Raw genomic sequence first — 16,740 nt, forward strand, 5'->3', positions numbered from 1 at the left:
TGCTGCCCCATATGTTTGGCAAGTCTTCCTTTTCTCTGCCCCCTTGAAATACCTCCTTAAACCCACTTCTTTCAGCACTCCCCTCCACAATGATTTCACACTCTCTCTGCTCTAACAGTTGTGTACTATCTGATCTTGCATCTGTTTTTCTTACCGACCTTTGGGTTAGACACTGCTCACATAAATAGCTCCACTGACCTAAAAATCAAGCCAGGTTTGAAGAAAATCAGTGGTTTGTTATTTTAATTATTGACATTTAATACTTGATCATTTCACTTGTGGGCAAAAGGAGAAAAATACACAAAGAGCTGGGTTTGTGTTCATCCCGCCAGAAGCAGAACAGGAGAGATATAAATCAGCTGTCAGGAAACAGTGACCTCATCATTTAATGTCCAGTAGTCTACGATAATTAAGGAAACTGACCTGCCCGTTGTGTCTGCTCCCTGCTTATTTAAAGCTGGTCCTTTCCAATTGTGCAAATTATTCTCCAGTGGTACAATGTTTCATAACACTGTAGAAATATGTCCAGAGATTCAGTGCTGCCAGAACTAACTGACTTTGAAAATTATGCATGCAGCATTCCAACTAAGTGTCATTACTGTAAAAGAAACATCTATATGCTACAACACACAAGTCCGTATGTGGTATCCTCTGACTTTGTTACATACATTCACCATGCTGCACTCTCATGTAGGTTAACGTGATTCTGAATGCATTCACGAAGAGGGACACCAGTGGAGTCAATTTAGTATTTGTGAAAAGTGCCAGAATGATGGCCCTGGTGAAGGAGTCCTCTCCTCATCCACAGAATGATCACAGCACAGGCAGTGTGCAATTCCCACCACCTGCATGCCCCATCTTTGACCAATCTATTGGAGGTGTCTTCATGCTGATGCCATCCTTAGCTTCTTCTGAAACTGTCCACACGGCTGCCAACTGGGGTCAGTTGAGTTGATAGTTATTGTGAAGGTAAAAAAAAATGACCTGGCCAGCTGCATTCTATGACTGAGAGGACTGCATGCAATTCCCCTTGTCTGTGTCACGCTTTTATCAGTGGTGGCCGGGCTATCTGCAGATTAACAAGATCCTCACCAGGAATCGTGCATGCCACCTGTCTAGTACCTTAAGTCGCTGGATCGTTTCCTGAATAACATGCTCAACAATATTTGACAAAAAGGTGCTGTGCATCACTGAACAGTTCTTCCTATAATCCCAAGTAACATTAAAGGGGCAGTACTGCCAAATACACTTCCACCAAGATCTCAAATGCAAAAATCCCCACACCTTGCTGCTTTTTAAAGAAGTGGCTCAGTTTGTAACAGGTGAAGATTTTTTGTTCATATGTTTTGCTTTTCATGGACAAAAGAATCTCACTGAGGAAGCCTTGGATCTGTTGGTCTCAGAGTATTATTAGTGTGTCTACTTATATAAAAGCCATCCCATGGCATCATAACTAAAACAATACTTGTCATGTCCTCAGCAGTACACACATTAGCATGCACCAGCCTTCTGAAAACAGCCCCAGGAAGGACCCAGCTGGTTAGAGTCCTGATAGCAATCAGGACCCTGCTGGCTTAGCCAATCACTAGCCAAATTTATTACACAAAAGTAAGAGCTATCAATGGCAAACATTTGACTACTTCCCTCATCTCACCATCTGCTTCTTCTGCTGCTCACTTGAAAATTAATAAGGCTGTTATCTAAATCAGAAGCTAATGCTACATCTGTCTTCCTTAAAATTACAGATAATTACTAGACTGTGCACATAACTGCTCTTGCAATTAGCATGAGGGTTCAATAGCCTCTAATCTGACAGGACCATTTCCTTTCCTAAAGAAAAGGCTATAATGTTTCATCTGCAGTTGCAATCCCTGAATTAAATTGAATTGGTTCTTGAGATTCAATATCCCCCCACACTTTGCCCACAGAACAACAACAACAAAATCAACTGTACCAAAATTTAAATGTCTTTTGAAGGACATAATAAATGTGTGCCTTTCATACTTATATAAAAAAAACCCTGAGGACTGCCACTGGGTGTATAAACGACATCTACAAGCCCAGCTCTTAGTGCCTGTTCTCACTCATGGCCAAATGAGATTGATTTTTGCCCTCTAAAGACTCATTCTTAACACTTTTCTATTTTCATCTGGCTTGAGCCAGAGCTAGATAGGCATGACTGACTCGGCTTTTTGTTTTGTTTTGCACACACCCTCCCCCACCCCCACAACGTGTCCCGATATTTTCTTTCCCTCATCTGGTCACCCTAGAGCTAGAGTAGGTAACGGGAAAGAGAAATCAAAGGTGTCTTAAAGAGCCCTAAAACTCCCTGATGTTAATATTTTCAAAGGATCCTAATTCTGTTTTCTTTAATCAGGTAAATCTACCAGAGGTCACATATGATTTTTTCCCAAGTAAAGCCATGATGCTGTAGTCTTAACTTGCACTAGAAGAATTCATTTCACAAACTTTCAGGAAAACATTTCACAAACCTTCAGGAAAACAGTCTGAAGCAGAACACTGTAAACTTCTTCCCCAGTTACGTCCCACTTGAAACACCATTCAATCTGAAAGAGGCACTGTCAGGTAAAAAAAAAAAAAGTAAAAAAAATCTTATTTAAAAAGTCTGTCTGAATTAATAATATCTTAAAATATTAAGGAGTTTGATCTTCACACCATTAATGAAGTCTGTTCATTTGTTGCACACCACACAAACACAGTAGTTAGTTTCACTTTCTCATCCTCAAATACTAGCGATATTTTACATTTTGGATTGAAAGCCCCATGATGAAATGTTTATATCCAAACAAAAACTCTATTCACTGAAGTTTAAAAGCAATGCAATGAAAATGCTGCTGTTAACAATGGGGTCTCTAATTTAAAACGAATATTTTAAAAGTCACATTTTGGCTTTAAAACAACGAGCAGTCCGGTGGCCCCTTAAAGACTAACAGATTTATTTGGGCATAAGCTTTTTGTGGGTAAAAACCCACTTCTTCAGATGCACGGATTGAAAATTACAGATGCAGCCATAAATATACTGATACATAACAAGAAGGGAGTTGGGAGTTTTGTAAGGTAACTCCCTTCTCTTCGTGTGTCAGTATATTTATGCCTGCATCTGTAATTTGCATTCCATGCATCCGAAGAAGTGGGTTTTTTACCCACGAAAGCTTATGCCCAAATAAATCTGTTAGTCTTTAAGGTGCCATCAGACTCTTCGTTGTTTTTGTGGATACAGACTAACACGGCTACCCTTCTGATTATGGCTTTAAACTACTTAGCATCCAGCTAACTGTTAAAAGAGAATAAAGTAAGTGGAATGGGACAGAAGGCTCCACTGTGCCCTAGATCTTCTGCAGTGTTGTCCTTCTTTTTATACTGGTTCTTTTTATACTGGTTTTATAGGGTTACATACTGGCAACAGAATAATGAAAGTTCCTTAGCCTTCTACAATACTAATACCTGCCAGTCAAACAATGGGAGGCTGAAGGACAAAGACATGACAGGTCAGTGAAAGAAAGGACCGCTATATTTCAGGAGATTTACCATACAAGGGATATGTTTTGAAGAAGCTAGACTACCACTGGAGTAGGAGTAAGGGGAGAAAGGAAAGATGGGTAATTTGGAGTCTGTAAACCTTGACAATATCCCTTTAAAGAAAAAACGTCTGTCACTGTAAGCTTGCTTGTTTATATGAATGATGCAAACACACATTTGTGGCAAAAGATTTTTCCATGGTTTCTATTTTGTGCTAGCTTGCCATGATTGTGCTTTTTCTTAATTGTTTGTTAATAGCATGCAAAGTGAACAGATGTACATCAAGTCAAGCTCTCCCTTCATTCCAGATGTGGGAGTGATGGAAAATGACAAATGGACAAATCAAGAAAGGAATTACAACGAAGGCATTAATTCTAGAAAACAACCTTTACCCTCTTCATGAGGGAAGATGAAAAAGTGCAGCAGATATTGATCGCCTATAACATTTCTGTAATGTCTTACATTTTAAAAGTGCTGTACAAACGTTAACTGCTTCATCCTTTTAAGGCCCTTTGGAGGACGGAAAGTATAACTAGCCTTGTTTTACAGATGGGGAAAGTGAAGCAGACATGTTATGTCCAAACTCTTCCGTATCCTGGTGCCCAAAGCTAGGCACTTAAGGTGGGAATTTCAAACATGCTCAGCCTTTGCCTAACAGCTCCAACTGAAATCAGTCCTAAAATTATACTAACCAATCATCAAAAGCATCTGTGGCTCCTTCTGAAAACTGGGCCATTTTTATCTATTTTAAACTTTTGGCCCCCACGGTTGAATATTACGAGAAGTCGTCCTAAGGGTCTTAACTGGAAAGTGTTACTTTTTTGCAAAAATATTTTTAAGTAAGCTTCTGATAGAATATAGAAGGGAATTATATATCCCTGCTATAAAATTCTGTAAATTGGTTTAAAATCCTACAGAATGTAATGAAGATCATTTTAAAATAATAATTTCTATAGAACTCTTTTGATTCAGTTCCTGTCAAATGTCACTGAACTTTACCAGGGCCACATGCCAGTGATTCAATGGCAGAACCAAAGTAAAAATGCAGCTGTTTTAGCTACCCGTGTGCAGTCAAGCCATAAAGCCACACTGCCTCCAATCACGAGAGAAGTCAGATGCTGAGGGCCACACTGGCAGCTTTCTCACACCATGAAGGGCCACACCTAATTTGAATGAAATGGACTGCAGTTACCTGCATGCCAAATAGGGACGTGTGAGATCATGGGGACAACAGACCTCAGCACACAGACAATGCCCCATAGGCAACACTCAGCATAATGCTCCATTCAAACAGCCTTCATAACTAGATGCACTGCCCTGCATTCCACTCCTGGACTTGACTAAGCAATTTGTGAGTAAGAGAACTGGATTTCAAGCCAAGTCAATGATCATCTGCAGCCTGGATTAATTAAAATTACTTCAATTTCACTTTTTTTCGTGCATACAGTAAGAAGAAATGTTTCAGATAAAAATTTTAAGCGCTAGTATTCCTCTCCCCCACCACCACCACCAATAACGGAATACTGTTCGTGCCAGGGCACATTCGCATCATATGTGGAGGGAGTAAGGTGGCTGGCACTATTCTTGTTAGCAACAAAGATAGTTGCACAACTCATTTCCCAGGCACCAGGATGAAAATATATCCTACTATGTAAGCCAAGCTTTTGATTCTGGAACAAGAGTGGTGGGAGAGATTAAATAGAATAAAAAGAATCATGAGACTCAACGGAAAAAAAGTAACTGAAATATTTGTGAAAAAATTCCAAATAAAAGTTCTCAATTTCACTGTGGAAACTGGAAAGGACAAATTTTGAAATGGATGGAAAAGTGTATGGGGTCTTAAAATGCTTTGTAATAGGCTGCTTCAATATTTTGAAAATTCTTAAGTACTTGTTTTACAAAGCACCTCAAACATTAGCCCTCACAACAACCTTGCAAGAGGCGCATTACTACCCTAATTTTACAGATGGGGAAAACAGAAGCAGAAAGTTGCCCCAACCATTAGAGCAGGGGTAGGCAACCTATGGCACGCGTGCCAAAGGCAGCATGCGAGCTGATTTTCAGTGACACTCAGACTGCCCGGGTCCTGGCCACTGGTCCGGGGAGGCTCTGCATTGTAATTTAATTTTAAATGAAGCTTCTTAAACATTTTAAAAACCTTATTTACTTTACATACAACAATCATTTAGTTATATATTATAGACTTATAGAAAGAGACCTTCTAAAAACGTTAAAATGTATTACTGGCACGTGAAACCTTAAATTAGAGTGAATAAACGAAGACTCGGCACACCACTTCTGAAAGGTTGCTGACCCCTGGTCTAGATAATTAATCCTGCCATGAGTGCAGGGGACTGGACTAGATGATCTCTCGAGGTCCCTTCCAGTTCTATGATTCTATGTCAGTCAATGTCAGGCACAGGATTGGAACTCAGAGATACTTAATTGTACACCACCCAACTCCATCCTCTACATCATCCATTTTCTCTTTAAGAAAGAATTACTATGAGATTCCTCAAGAAGCAGCTAGCCACTCTAACTGATAGCAACATGGACACCTAACAAATTAATTGCTTTTAGTATTCTTACAATAATACCATCTAGTTCTTATATAATGCTTTTCATCCATAGATCTCCAAGTGCTTTATAAAGGAGGTCAGTATCTTTATCCTCATTTTACAGATTGGAAAACTGAGGAACAGGGTGGGAAATGGCTTGCCCATGGTTATTCACTAAAGCAGTTGTAAAGCTTTTATGAAAAGGTTCATAAAATCCAAGTCCAGTGCTTTAGCCACGAGGCTGCATTGCCTCCGGGCCAAATGGAGGGACTTCACTCCTCCAACCTCTATGGCATCTCTCATACTATATGGCTTCTCTCAGATCTGCCATGATGATCTGCACTATTATATCCATTTTGGAAAATAACAAGTTTTTCACAGGTTGTCTCCAATCAGCTTGACACACACTTCATCTGATCTGCAACCAACTAGCAGCTATACCAAAATACATCCTCCTCATTGTGAGAGTGAATATCATCACCTTCATGAAAGTCAAAGCATTCCCACGCTGCAGTCAAGAAATGGGCCAGACTGGTTTGCCCCAGGAGGCTCCTGTAAGCCTCCAGAACTCCTTTAGAGAAAAAGGCACTCAGCTGCAAGACTAAAGCACTGCAAATCCAGTGGAGCAATAAAACCAACAGAACCTCCCTCTTTATTTCACAAATAAATGACCATAGTTCACTAATGAACTATGTCAGAAAAAGAGGAAGACAGAAGACTAGAATGTTGGTGGTGCAAAACCCTTTTCAAAATCACACTGACAACTGCACCAGAATTCTTGCATGTACCATCTACTTGCTTAATTAGAGTTTCCAGAGTGTCAACTCCTCTAAGAAATATGTATAATGAGACATTTGAGTGTCTAGAAACACAGATAATGTCAGTAAGACTCTAGTCTGAACTTCCTCAGTGAGAAATCAAAACAAGCCACCATTCATTCTTTCAGTAATGTCAGGACTTTTCCCGGTGTAAAAAAGAAATGAAGACGTCACCTTTTATGATAAAGTTTTAGTATTCAGGGAGAACTTATGAAAAAAACAAGACCAATCCTCATTTACAGGATATATTTCTAAGACATATAACAAAGAGAGAGGGTCACAGAAGGTGCAAGCGTTTGGGTTTAATCTGTTCGGCCCAGGAAATGGTGAGCTTTTTCTAAACGAACAAATAAATGTCTTGAAGCCTCCCCACTTTAAAGTAAACAACATAGAGCTAAGTAATTTAAGAACATCAAGGAGAACAAAAACAAAGAACAGAGAAAGAGACTGGGAGGCAACATGGAGGTACAAATCTTAAAAACGCTGAGTCTGTGGAGAGGGAAGATGGGGTGAAAGTTCACAAGTGGCTTTCAAAGGCTGCTTTTTATCATGGCACTTGGACAGCATCCACATAAAGCACACATACCTTTAGCCATGGGTCTCCCCAACGCTGTTTTGAGAGCTGTTCCTCAAGCTGACAGCGAGGTCAGTCTTCCACAAAACACAAGAGTGGATACACTCCAAGCCCCGAAAAAGTTTATAATCTAAACATTCTCTTAGCAAAATATCCTCCTGCAAATTGTTTCATTTTGTCCCCCTTTATTTATTTTGGCCTTCTGAAAAAGTATGTTATGCTCATGGATGCAAAAGTCTCTGGGTAGCCAGAATTGACTCAGGCTTGCAGGCTCAGGCTCCAAGCTGCAAAATTGCTGTTTAGACATTTGGGCTGGAGCCCAAGCTATGGGACCCTGCAATAGTGGAATGTCCCAGAGCTTGGGCTCTAGCCCGAGTCCAACCATCTACACAGAAATGTTTAGTCCTGCAGCCGGAGTCAGTTGACCCGGACCAGCTGCGGGTCTATTATCCCTGTGTAGACATCCCCTAATATTGTAATAAGCCCATGGCCATCTATAGTAGCCACTAAGCTGCACACTAGAGTTAACAAGTTAACTTTGCAGCAGCAGCTGGAGGGATGGAGGAGGAGCACCTGAGTTCTAAAAGCACAATGCGCTTGAACTAACATGTTAGCAAGTTGGCATCTCTCATAGTTAAATAGTTCTGATGCTCTCCAGTAGAAGACAGTGAAATACACATACACGCTCGACAGATGAGTACAATATTTTACACTCTTATAGCACTTTCCAGCCACGGATCTTAAAGTGCTTCAAATTCATATGATGAACTTAGCTTCACAACCCCTGTGAAGAAGACACGTCTTCTCATCTGTAAAACAACAGAGATGTCAGGTGACTTGCCCAAGGTCACTTAACGGAAAGGGTGTCAAAGCAGGGAACAGAATATTGATCTCTTGATAAGTAGTTGTGTGCGCTAAGCACTAGAACATTTCAGACTATTTTAGTGTTCAGGAAAGTCAGCAGGCTCACAGCCTCGGTGGCAGAGGTTCTCAATACAAGGAAGACACTGAACTGATTTCTTGCAACGACCTGCTAATGTATCTCTTCCTTGTTCTGGAAAGAGACCGAAATTCACTCTCCATGCCAGCATCACTTTTGTTGAGGATATTAGCAAAGGTGTCAATTAACAGTGGTAATTTTTATAACTTCCTCTAGGGCCTGAACTATTAATTCATAATACAAAGACCCATGTAACAGCCTTTATATAGCAATAATTTTCAGTCACTACTGACTGGATCAATCGTTAACCAGTGAGGTGGAGGCTGAAAGGCTCTCGAACTCATAACCAATGTCCCAGCCATATCTGTTTCTGCTTTCAAGGCTATTGGTCTTTTTGATGCAGGACATTTCATTTTCACTCAAATTGTTCAGATGCAACAAGAAGGATTCGAAAAAGATGCTCTGGAAACTTACCATATGAGTAGGGCCCTACCAAATTCACGGTCCATTTTGGTCAATTTCACAGTCATAGGATTTTAAAAATTGTAAATTTCATGATTTCAGCTATTTAAATCTGAAATATCATGGTGTTGTAACTGTAGGGGTCCTGACCCAAAAGGGAGCTGTGCGGGTATGTTGCAAAGTTATTGAAAGGGGGTCGCAGTATTACCACCCTTACTTCTGTGCTGCTGCCTTTAGAGCTGGGCCCTCGGCTAGCAGCCGCCGCTCTCTGGCAAGCCAGCTCTGAAAGCAACGCAGAAGTAAGGGTGACAATACTGCGACCCCCTATAATAACTCTGCAACAACCTCCCCCACAGTCCCCTTTTGGATCAGGACCCCCAGTTTCAGAAACGCTTGACTCCCCCGTGAAATCTGTATAGTATAGGGTAAATCTGTATAGTATAGAGTAAAAGCACACAAAAGACCAGATTTCATAGGGGGAAACCAGATTTCATGGTCCGTGACGCATTTTTCCATGGCCATGAATTTAATAGGGCCCTCCATATGAGTAAAAAGGAAATTATCTGCTTCTTGGCAACTTCTCTTATTTAGGGAGGTCTTTTATTTATTTATTTTTTGAAAAACTGAATCTCTCATTAAAACAAACACTCACATTACTCATCTCCAGAAGGAAGTGTGACTTTTCAGGGGGCAAAAAAGTCTTTCCTTGTCAGACTGTTTCTAATCAGACCCCAGGAGAACGAGTAGGATAAAAGTGAGATTCATTAGATTAAAATCATCTGTCACAAGATAAATTCCAAGTTTTTCCCAAGTTAACACCTTGCCCTCTGAAGCAGAAATTCAATTCAATCAAGTCAAATATTTCCTGAAAATATATAAATACAAATATTTTTCTTTTTAAAAAGTGCTTTATATGCTTAAATTAGTGTGTTTATACAAAATAGAATTTATTTCTTTTGGAGGGTACAAAAATAAATGTTCTGATACCATTTGGGGCTATTTTGCCATTTATAACAGTAATACATTTTTGCTTTTAAAAAACAGCTTTAGTTTTAAGTATCTCAATACCACTAGGAAGTAGATAGATAACTATTAGCCCATTTTACAGAAAGCAAAGCAGAAGAAACAAAGGGTTGTATCCTGCACCATGTCATGCATATTTTGAGAAACTGAGCACTTTCCATTCAGTAATGAAGGTGCTCAGCACTTTTCAGGACAAAGCTCCAGTGTCAAAATTCTCAACCCCGAATGCCCAAAGTTTGACACCAAACTTCACAACGGCTGGTTTTCAGAGATGCTGTGTACCCACATTTCAGTTGCAGGTCCACAACCCCTCTGAAAACCAGGCCCAATCTGCTTAATTCTAGACATCAGAGTTTTAAAAGTTTGGCCTAAGTAAGCTGCTGAAGGTTATGCAGTGAGCTGGCATCACAGCTAGGAAGACAATCCAGCTCTCCTGAGTCCCAGTCGTGGACTTCATCCAGGAGGCCTTCCTTCCTCTTGGGTTATACTTTATTAGGCACTTCACCTTTGGTTGAGTACTTTCTAAATAAAATAAAAATATTATTTTGAACAATATAGAATTAATGACAATGACACAGTGTGGCTAAACATTAAAAAAATCTTCAGGATGTCAAAATAACATATATAAGATCTTGCCACCCCTATCCTCCTCTGAGACATGCAGCACCATGTTGCTTTACACCAATATCTACTGTTTTAGTAAAACCGAGACTTAAACGGAATGTTCTTCTTATAAAATCCACCTGTGACTGAAGTTCTGTAGGGGTTGCATTTAAAATAAGGGGCTACTCAATCGAGCAAAAAAGTAGAATGGAGATTCTCTCTAGCAACATGTTCTTTTCAGATCTGTAGGCCTTGAGTCTTGAACTGACAGGACACAGACAGACTGCTGCACCCAAATGGAGCCTTATTGAAGTCAGTGGTGAAGTACTTTGCCACATGCTGTAATTTACAGGATCAGGCCTAAATTTAATAGACTCATGGAAATGGAGAAGGGACTTCAACAGGTCATCTATTCTAGCCTACTGCTCTAAAGCAGCACCAAGTAACCTAGACCATCCATGACAGGTGTTTGTCCAACCTTCTTCTTAAAAAACCTCCAAGGATGAGGATTCCACAACCTTCCCTGGAAGCCTATTCCAGGGCCTAACTACCCTTATACTTAGAATATTTTTCCTAATATCTAACCCACATCTCTTTTGCTGCTTCTTGTCCTACCTTCAGTGGACATAGAGAACAACTGATCACAGCCCTCTATAAAATAATAGCTTTTAATGTATTTGATTGTTATCAGGTCCTTTCCCTCCCCCCCCCCCCCACCCCCCCGCCCTTAGTCTTCTTTTCTCAAGATTAAACATACCCAGTTTTTTTAAACCTTTCCTCGCAGGTCAGGTTTTCTAAACATTTTATCATTTTTGTTGCCCTCCACTGTACTCCCTCCAATTTGTCCACATCTTTCCTGAAGTGTGGCTCCCAGAAACAGACACAGTACTCCTACTCCAGCTGAGGCGTCACCAATGCTGAGCAGAGTGGGACAATTACCTCCTGTGTCCTTTCCCAGGTCTGAAGAAGAGCTCTGGGTGACTCGAAAGCTTGTCCATCTCACCAACAGAAATTGGTCCAATAAAAGATATTACCTCACCCGCCTTGTCTCGCTAAACTATTTTTTGTGAATACTTCCTAAGCAAATTCATGCCACAAAAGAGAACTGGCAGCCACCCTGGAGGGATGATACTTATTTGCCTCTGATAGCAAGAGGTTGGAGGGAAAAAAAAGAGAATATAATTAAACATAGAAGAAACCATGTGATTGATTTCTGGTTGCCAACACGCAATATGACCTTCTCAAGGGCTGGCAGGGGTCATTGGCACCACTGCTCGGAAGCCGCATTTTTCTCCTTTTGGGCTCAATTCAGCAAAGCACTTAGGGCTTCCGAGGGGTAGCCGTGTTAGTCTGTGTCAGCAAAAACAACAAGGAATCCTTGTGGCACCTTAGAGACTATCAAATGTATTTGGGCATAAACCCACCTAAGCTTATGCCCAGATAAATTTGTTAGCCTCTAAGGTATCACAAGGATTCCGCATTGTTTTCACTTAGGGTTTGTGAATAGTCTGCTCACATTCTTAAAAAGTTAAGCATATGCTTAAATGCTTTGCTGAATTGGTCCAGAGCGCTCAGCTCCTGGCAGGATAGAGCCCTTATTCTCCTTGCCCCTTAGAAGGCAAGATCATGCCCTGGATGCATCTACCTTCAGCCGACTAGATGAGATCACTTGAGAGCAATGACACACATGCACACCCTTCCCTACGGCTTAATGCGCTGTCTCTACATCACCCCTATTAGTCTATAGATTGAACTCTAAAGCCCCACTCTGAAAAATTCCTCAGCAGACACATATAAATCCATTTCTTCCTCTACCATCTATTATTATAAAAGACCACATTCAATTAAGTGGTCTACACAGCAAAGAATTTAACATTTTTCTACAACCACAATGGCAAGTGCAGGCGTTGTTTAATCCAATAGCAATGACTGTGTTGTGAATTTCACAGAAAGAGATTCTCTTTTCCCACAGAAGCTCAGGCACCCTAGACGTAATTAAGCCCTTAGCTGAATATTCTGCAGTTCTCAGCAATTGTTCTGGGGCTTTTCTGAGGACTAAAGCCTTCTTGGCTGTCACAGTGAAAATAAAAGCAAAATTTTTTCACAATAAATTTGGAAACGGTGTCACTCCCCTCATTAGGCCCGGCTTGACAAAGCCCTGGCTGGGATGATTTAGTTGGGAATTGGTCCTGCTTTGAGCAGGGGGTTGGACTAGATGACCTCTTGAGGTCCCTTCCAACCCTGATATTCTATGATTCTATGATTCTATGATTAGAATAAAATACAAATAATTACGAAACAGAGCTAAAGAGGGTTAATTTTCAGGCACCATTCAGACTTTCTAACGTAGTATTAGCAAGGCACAAGATTTGCTTTCATAGATTAACATTGGATGTGGTTTTGGATGCTCAGATTGTTCTGTCCATTTAGAATCTACTGATCAATCTCTCTTCTCTCCCCCCGCTCTCCAGTTAAATGTTAGCCAACACACAAGTAAGTTGAATCTACCTTTTCCCGATTGGATCATGGTAACAACATTCATCCAATAGTCTGATCTCTTCCCCTGCCCCCTTGCCAAAGTTAAGTTTTTATTTTTCAAGATAGGCTTTTTAGGGTTTCCTCCCTCCCCCCCTCACAGACACACTTTAATTTTATTATAAAAGGGAAGTGTAATGCTTCTAAAATGTACTAGAATCACAGTCTTGAAAACTCAAGTATTCCATTCATAACATAGCATGGCAATAGGAGTACAAACTTGCCTTTAATGTCCCCACCCTTGACCTGGAGAGAGTATATCTCTGGGCAAGAGGCTCTTCTATCTCTAGGAAGATGCTTTATTATATTATTATTGTTGTTTAAAGTGCATCCATTGTGCATCAATTGTAGTGGGAGTTATTTTGCAAGAGATGTCTCTCAAGAACTAGACTGAGACCTCCAACTCATTTCATGTTAGCCATGAACAGCCATCAAATGGGGGCTTTTAATGTGGGCCAGATTTCAACTGGAGATCTTAAAAGGTGAACAGTCCCAGGAGTCCAATTACTAATCTCCCAAGCAATCCTGTCCCCCAAACGGACATTAAATGAATCAGATAAGGAAAAGGAGAGTTCCCCTTACTCAGCTAAGTTAGCAAAAGCAGAATCCCATTCTTTTGTAATCATATGGAATAAGTAGTAGATCTACCACTGCAAAAAAAAAAAAATAGTAACTATTGTAAAACTGGCATGAAAGGAAGATCATACTTGGAACCCATGACCTTATTCCAAATCTGTGGGAATAATCTTTCTAATATGTGGTCTGATCCTCAGTTCCTAATAGTCTAGGTCAGGGGATCTCAAACTGGGGGTCAGGACCCCTCAAGGGGTCACAAGATTATTACATGGGGGGTCGCGAGCTGTCAGCCTCCACCCCAAACCCCGGTTTGCCTCCAGCATTTATTATGGTATTATACATTAAAAACACGTGTTTATATATTTAAGGGGGGGTCGCACTCAGAGGCTTGGTATGTGAAAGGGGTCACCAGTACAAAAGTTTGAGAACCCCAGGTCTAGGTGGAGTTTGTGCCTAACTGCTCGCATGCACATCCAGAAATAGTAAGTTACAATACAAAACAACAACAGCAACTGGTAGCTGTTCAGTCCAAGTTTCCTTTAGATTTACGAGTGCCTACCACTTCTTGCTCTTCTCTTTTATCCGGGATAACTCACCACAAACTGAGCAAATCAAAAATGCTTTCACATGAAAAAGAAATATTTGGTAAATGTGAAATGTAAGAATGTAGAAACTGTTTTTGTTGTGAGCCCTAGTTAAAATTATCTCCAATTATACAGAAATGAAGCTAAGAATGTCACAAAAATAAAGAGAAAAATTGAAAGATGCTCTATTATATATTTTAAATGATAGGTTCTGAAGTAAACATTTCTTTTACAAAACATTGAAGGTTAGTATATGATCTCTCTTTATTAAGGTTTTTTTTGTTTCTTTTTTTGCTTCAAACTTACAAAAGTTTGTCTTTATTACTGGACATATTCTCTTTTTAATACCCTAGTGTCACTCCATTTAGCATACTGTAAATAAACATGAACACTAAAGCACACAACTAGGGAATAAATATGAGAGTTGGCCAGATAATTAAAAAATGAATCACTTAATTTATTAGATGTCAGATGGAAAATGTGTTAGAAATTATTATTATTTGACTATCTAAGAATGTAGAAGAGACGTGTGGTGTGTCCCAGGTGACACATATAACCATACAGTTAGACACTAAATGACTAGGTGGCAGTCAATTTCAAAGCAGAGCACTGCTTTGTGGGCCTTGTTTTTTGCTGACTCTGAAGAAGGTGTAATGCAGGGGGTGGGGGATGCTGTTTCCATACTGCTAAACAAAAATTGACCCTCTGGGATAGGATTGAAAGGCAAGGAGACTATAAAAATGGGGGAGAGGGGTACATTCTGACATCAGTTACATAGCCATAAAGCTAGTGATTTTATTCCAGTTTTATATTTTTGTAATCAAGGGTCAGAATCTGACTGAGAGGGTAGTGGTTAGAACAGGAAACTAGGAACTTGGACTCTGACACTCTCACTGACAGCTCTGTCACTGACTTGCTGTGTGACTTTACATAAATCATTTAATCTCTCTGGGTCTCAGTTTCTCCATCTGCAATATGGGAATAACACTTTAAGTCTGAAAGCACCTGTGAGGCTGAAAAGTTATTAGTGCACTGAGATCCTCTGATGAAAGAGGTTAGAAAATGCAAACGCACCTTAAGTGACCTACTAAAGCGGTTGTATTAAACACTTAAGAACAATATTTGAATAGGTGTAGTTCCCAGAAGAGAGACAACATGTAGACTGAGGCAGCCAGCTAAGAGACAACTGCTATAGATGTGAAATCACTACTGTTGGGGGAATTCTGCACCACTGCACACATGCAGAATTCATGTTCCCCACAGATTCCCCCCTTGGCTTAACCACGAGATCTTGCATGATCTAAAAAATAAAAAGGAGTCATATAAAAAATGGAAACTAGGACAGATTACAAAGGATGAATATAGGCAAACAACACAGGAATGCAGGGGCAAGATTAGAAAGGCAAAGGCATAAAATGAGCTCAAACTAGCTACAGGAATAAAGGGAAACAAGAAGACTTTTTATCAATACATTAGAAGCAAGAGGAAGACCAAAGACAGGGTAGGCCCACTGCTTAGTGAAGAGGGAGAAACAGTAACAGGAAACTTGGAAATGGCAGAGATGCTTAATGACTTCTTTGTTTCGGTCTTCACCGAGAAGTCTGAAGGAATGCCTAACACAGTGAATGCTAATGGGAAGGGGGTAGGTTTAGCAGATAAAATAAAAAAAGAACAAGTTAAAAATCACTTAGAAAAGTTAGATGCCTGCAAGTCACCAGGGCCTGATGAAATGCATCCTAGAATACTCAAGGAGCTAATAGAGGAGGTATCTGAGCCTCTAGCTATTATCTTTGGAAAATCATGGGAGACGGGAGAGATTCCAGAAGACTGGAAAAGGGCAAATATAGTGCCCATCTATAAAAAGGGAAATAAAAACAACCCAGGAAACTACAGACCAGTTAGTTTAACTTCTGTGCCAGGGAAGATAATGGAGCAAGTAATTAAGGAAATCATCTGCAAACACTTGGAAGGTGGTAAGGTGATAGGGAACAGCCAGCATGGATTTGTGAAGAACAAATCATGTCAAACCAATCTGATAGCTTTCTTTGATAGGATAACGAGCCTTGTGGATAAGGGTGAAGCTGTGGATGTGGTATACCTAGACTTTAGTAAGGCATTTGATACGGTCTCGCATGATATTCTTAACGATAAACTAGGCAAATACAATTTAGATGGGGCTACTATAAGGTGGGTGCATAACTGGCTGGATAACCGTACTCAGAGAGGAGTTGTTAATGGTTCCCAATCCTGCTGGAAAGGCATAACGAGGGGGGTACCGCAGGGGTCTGTTTTGGGACCGGCTCTGTTCAATATCTTCATCAACGACTTAGATATTGGCATAGAAAGTATGCTTATTAAGTTTGCAGATGATACCAAACTGGGAGGGATTGCAACTGCTTTGGAGGACAGGGTCATAATTCAAAATGATCTGGACAAATTGGAGAAATGGTCTGAGTTAAACAGGATGAAGTTTAACAAAGACAAATGCAAAGTGCTCCACTTAGGAAGAAAAAATCAGTTTCACACA

General features: G+C 40.2%; 1 protein-coding gene across 5 annotated transcripts in view; it reads right to left on the minus strand.

The window, feature by feature from the left end:
* Positions 1–16,740, minus strand: part of AFAP1 (actin filament associated protein 1) — a 175,006-nt gene that overhangs the window by 116,330 nt on the left and 41,936 nt on the right. For 4 of the 5 annotated variants that reach the window (XM_005300759.5, XM_005300755.5, XM_065597100.1 and 1 more), the window contains exon 2: positions 2,493–2,579. The exons of the other annotated variant lie outside the window; for it this stretch is intronic. In XM_005300759.5, the coding sequence (XP_005300816.2) occupies positions 2,493–2,562 (70 nt within the window). In that variant the 5' untranslated portion in view covers positions 2,563–2,579. The remainder of the gene's footprint in view (positions 1–2,492; positions 2,580–16,740) is intronic. 5 annotated transcript variants of the gene reach the window in all.

The sequence above is a fragment of the Chrysemys picta genome, chromosome 5 (genome assembly GCF_011386835.1).
Source record: "Chrysemys picta bellii isolate R12L10 chromosome 5, ASM1138683v2, whole genome shotgun sequence".
Taxonomy (NCBI): Eukaryota; Metazoa; Chordata; order Testudines; family Emydidae; genus Chrysemys; species Chrysemys picta.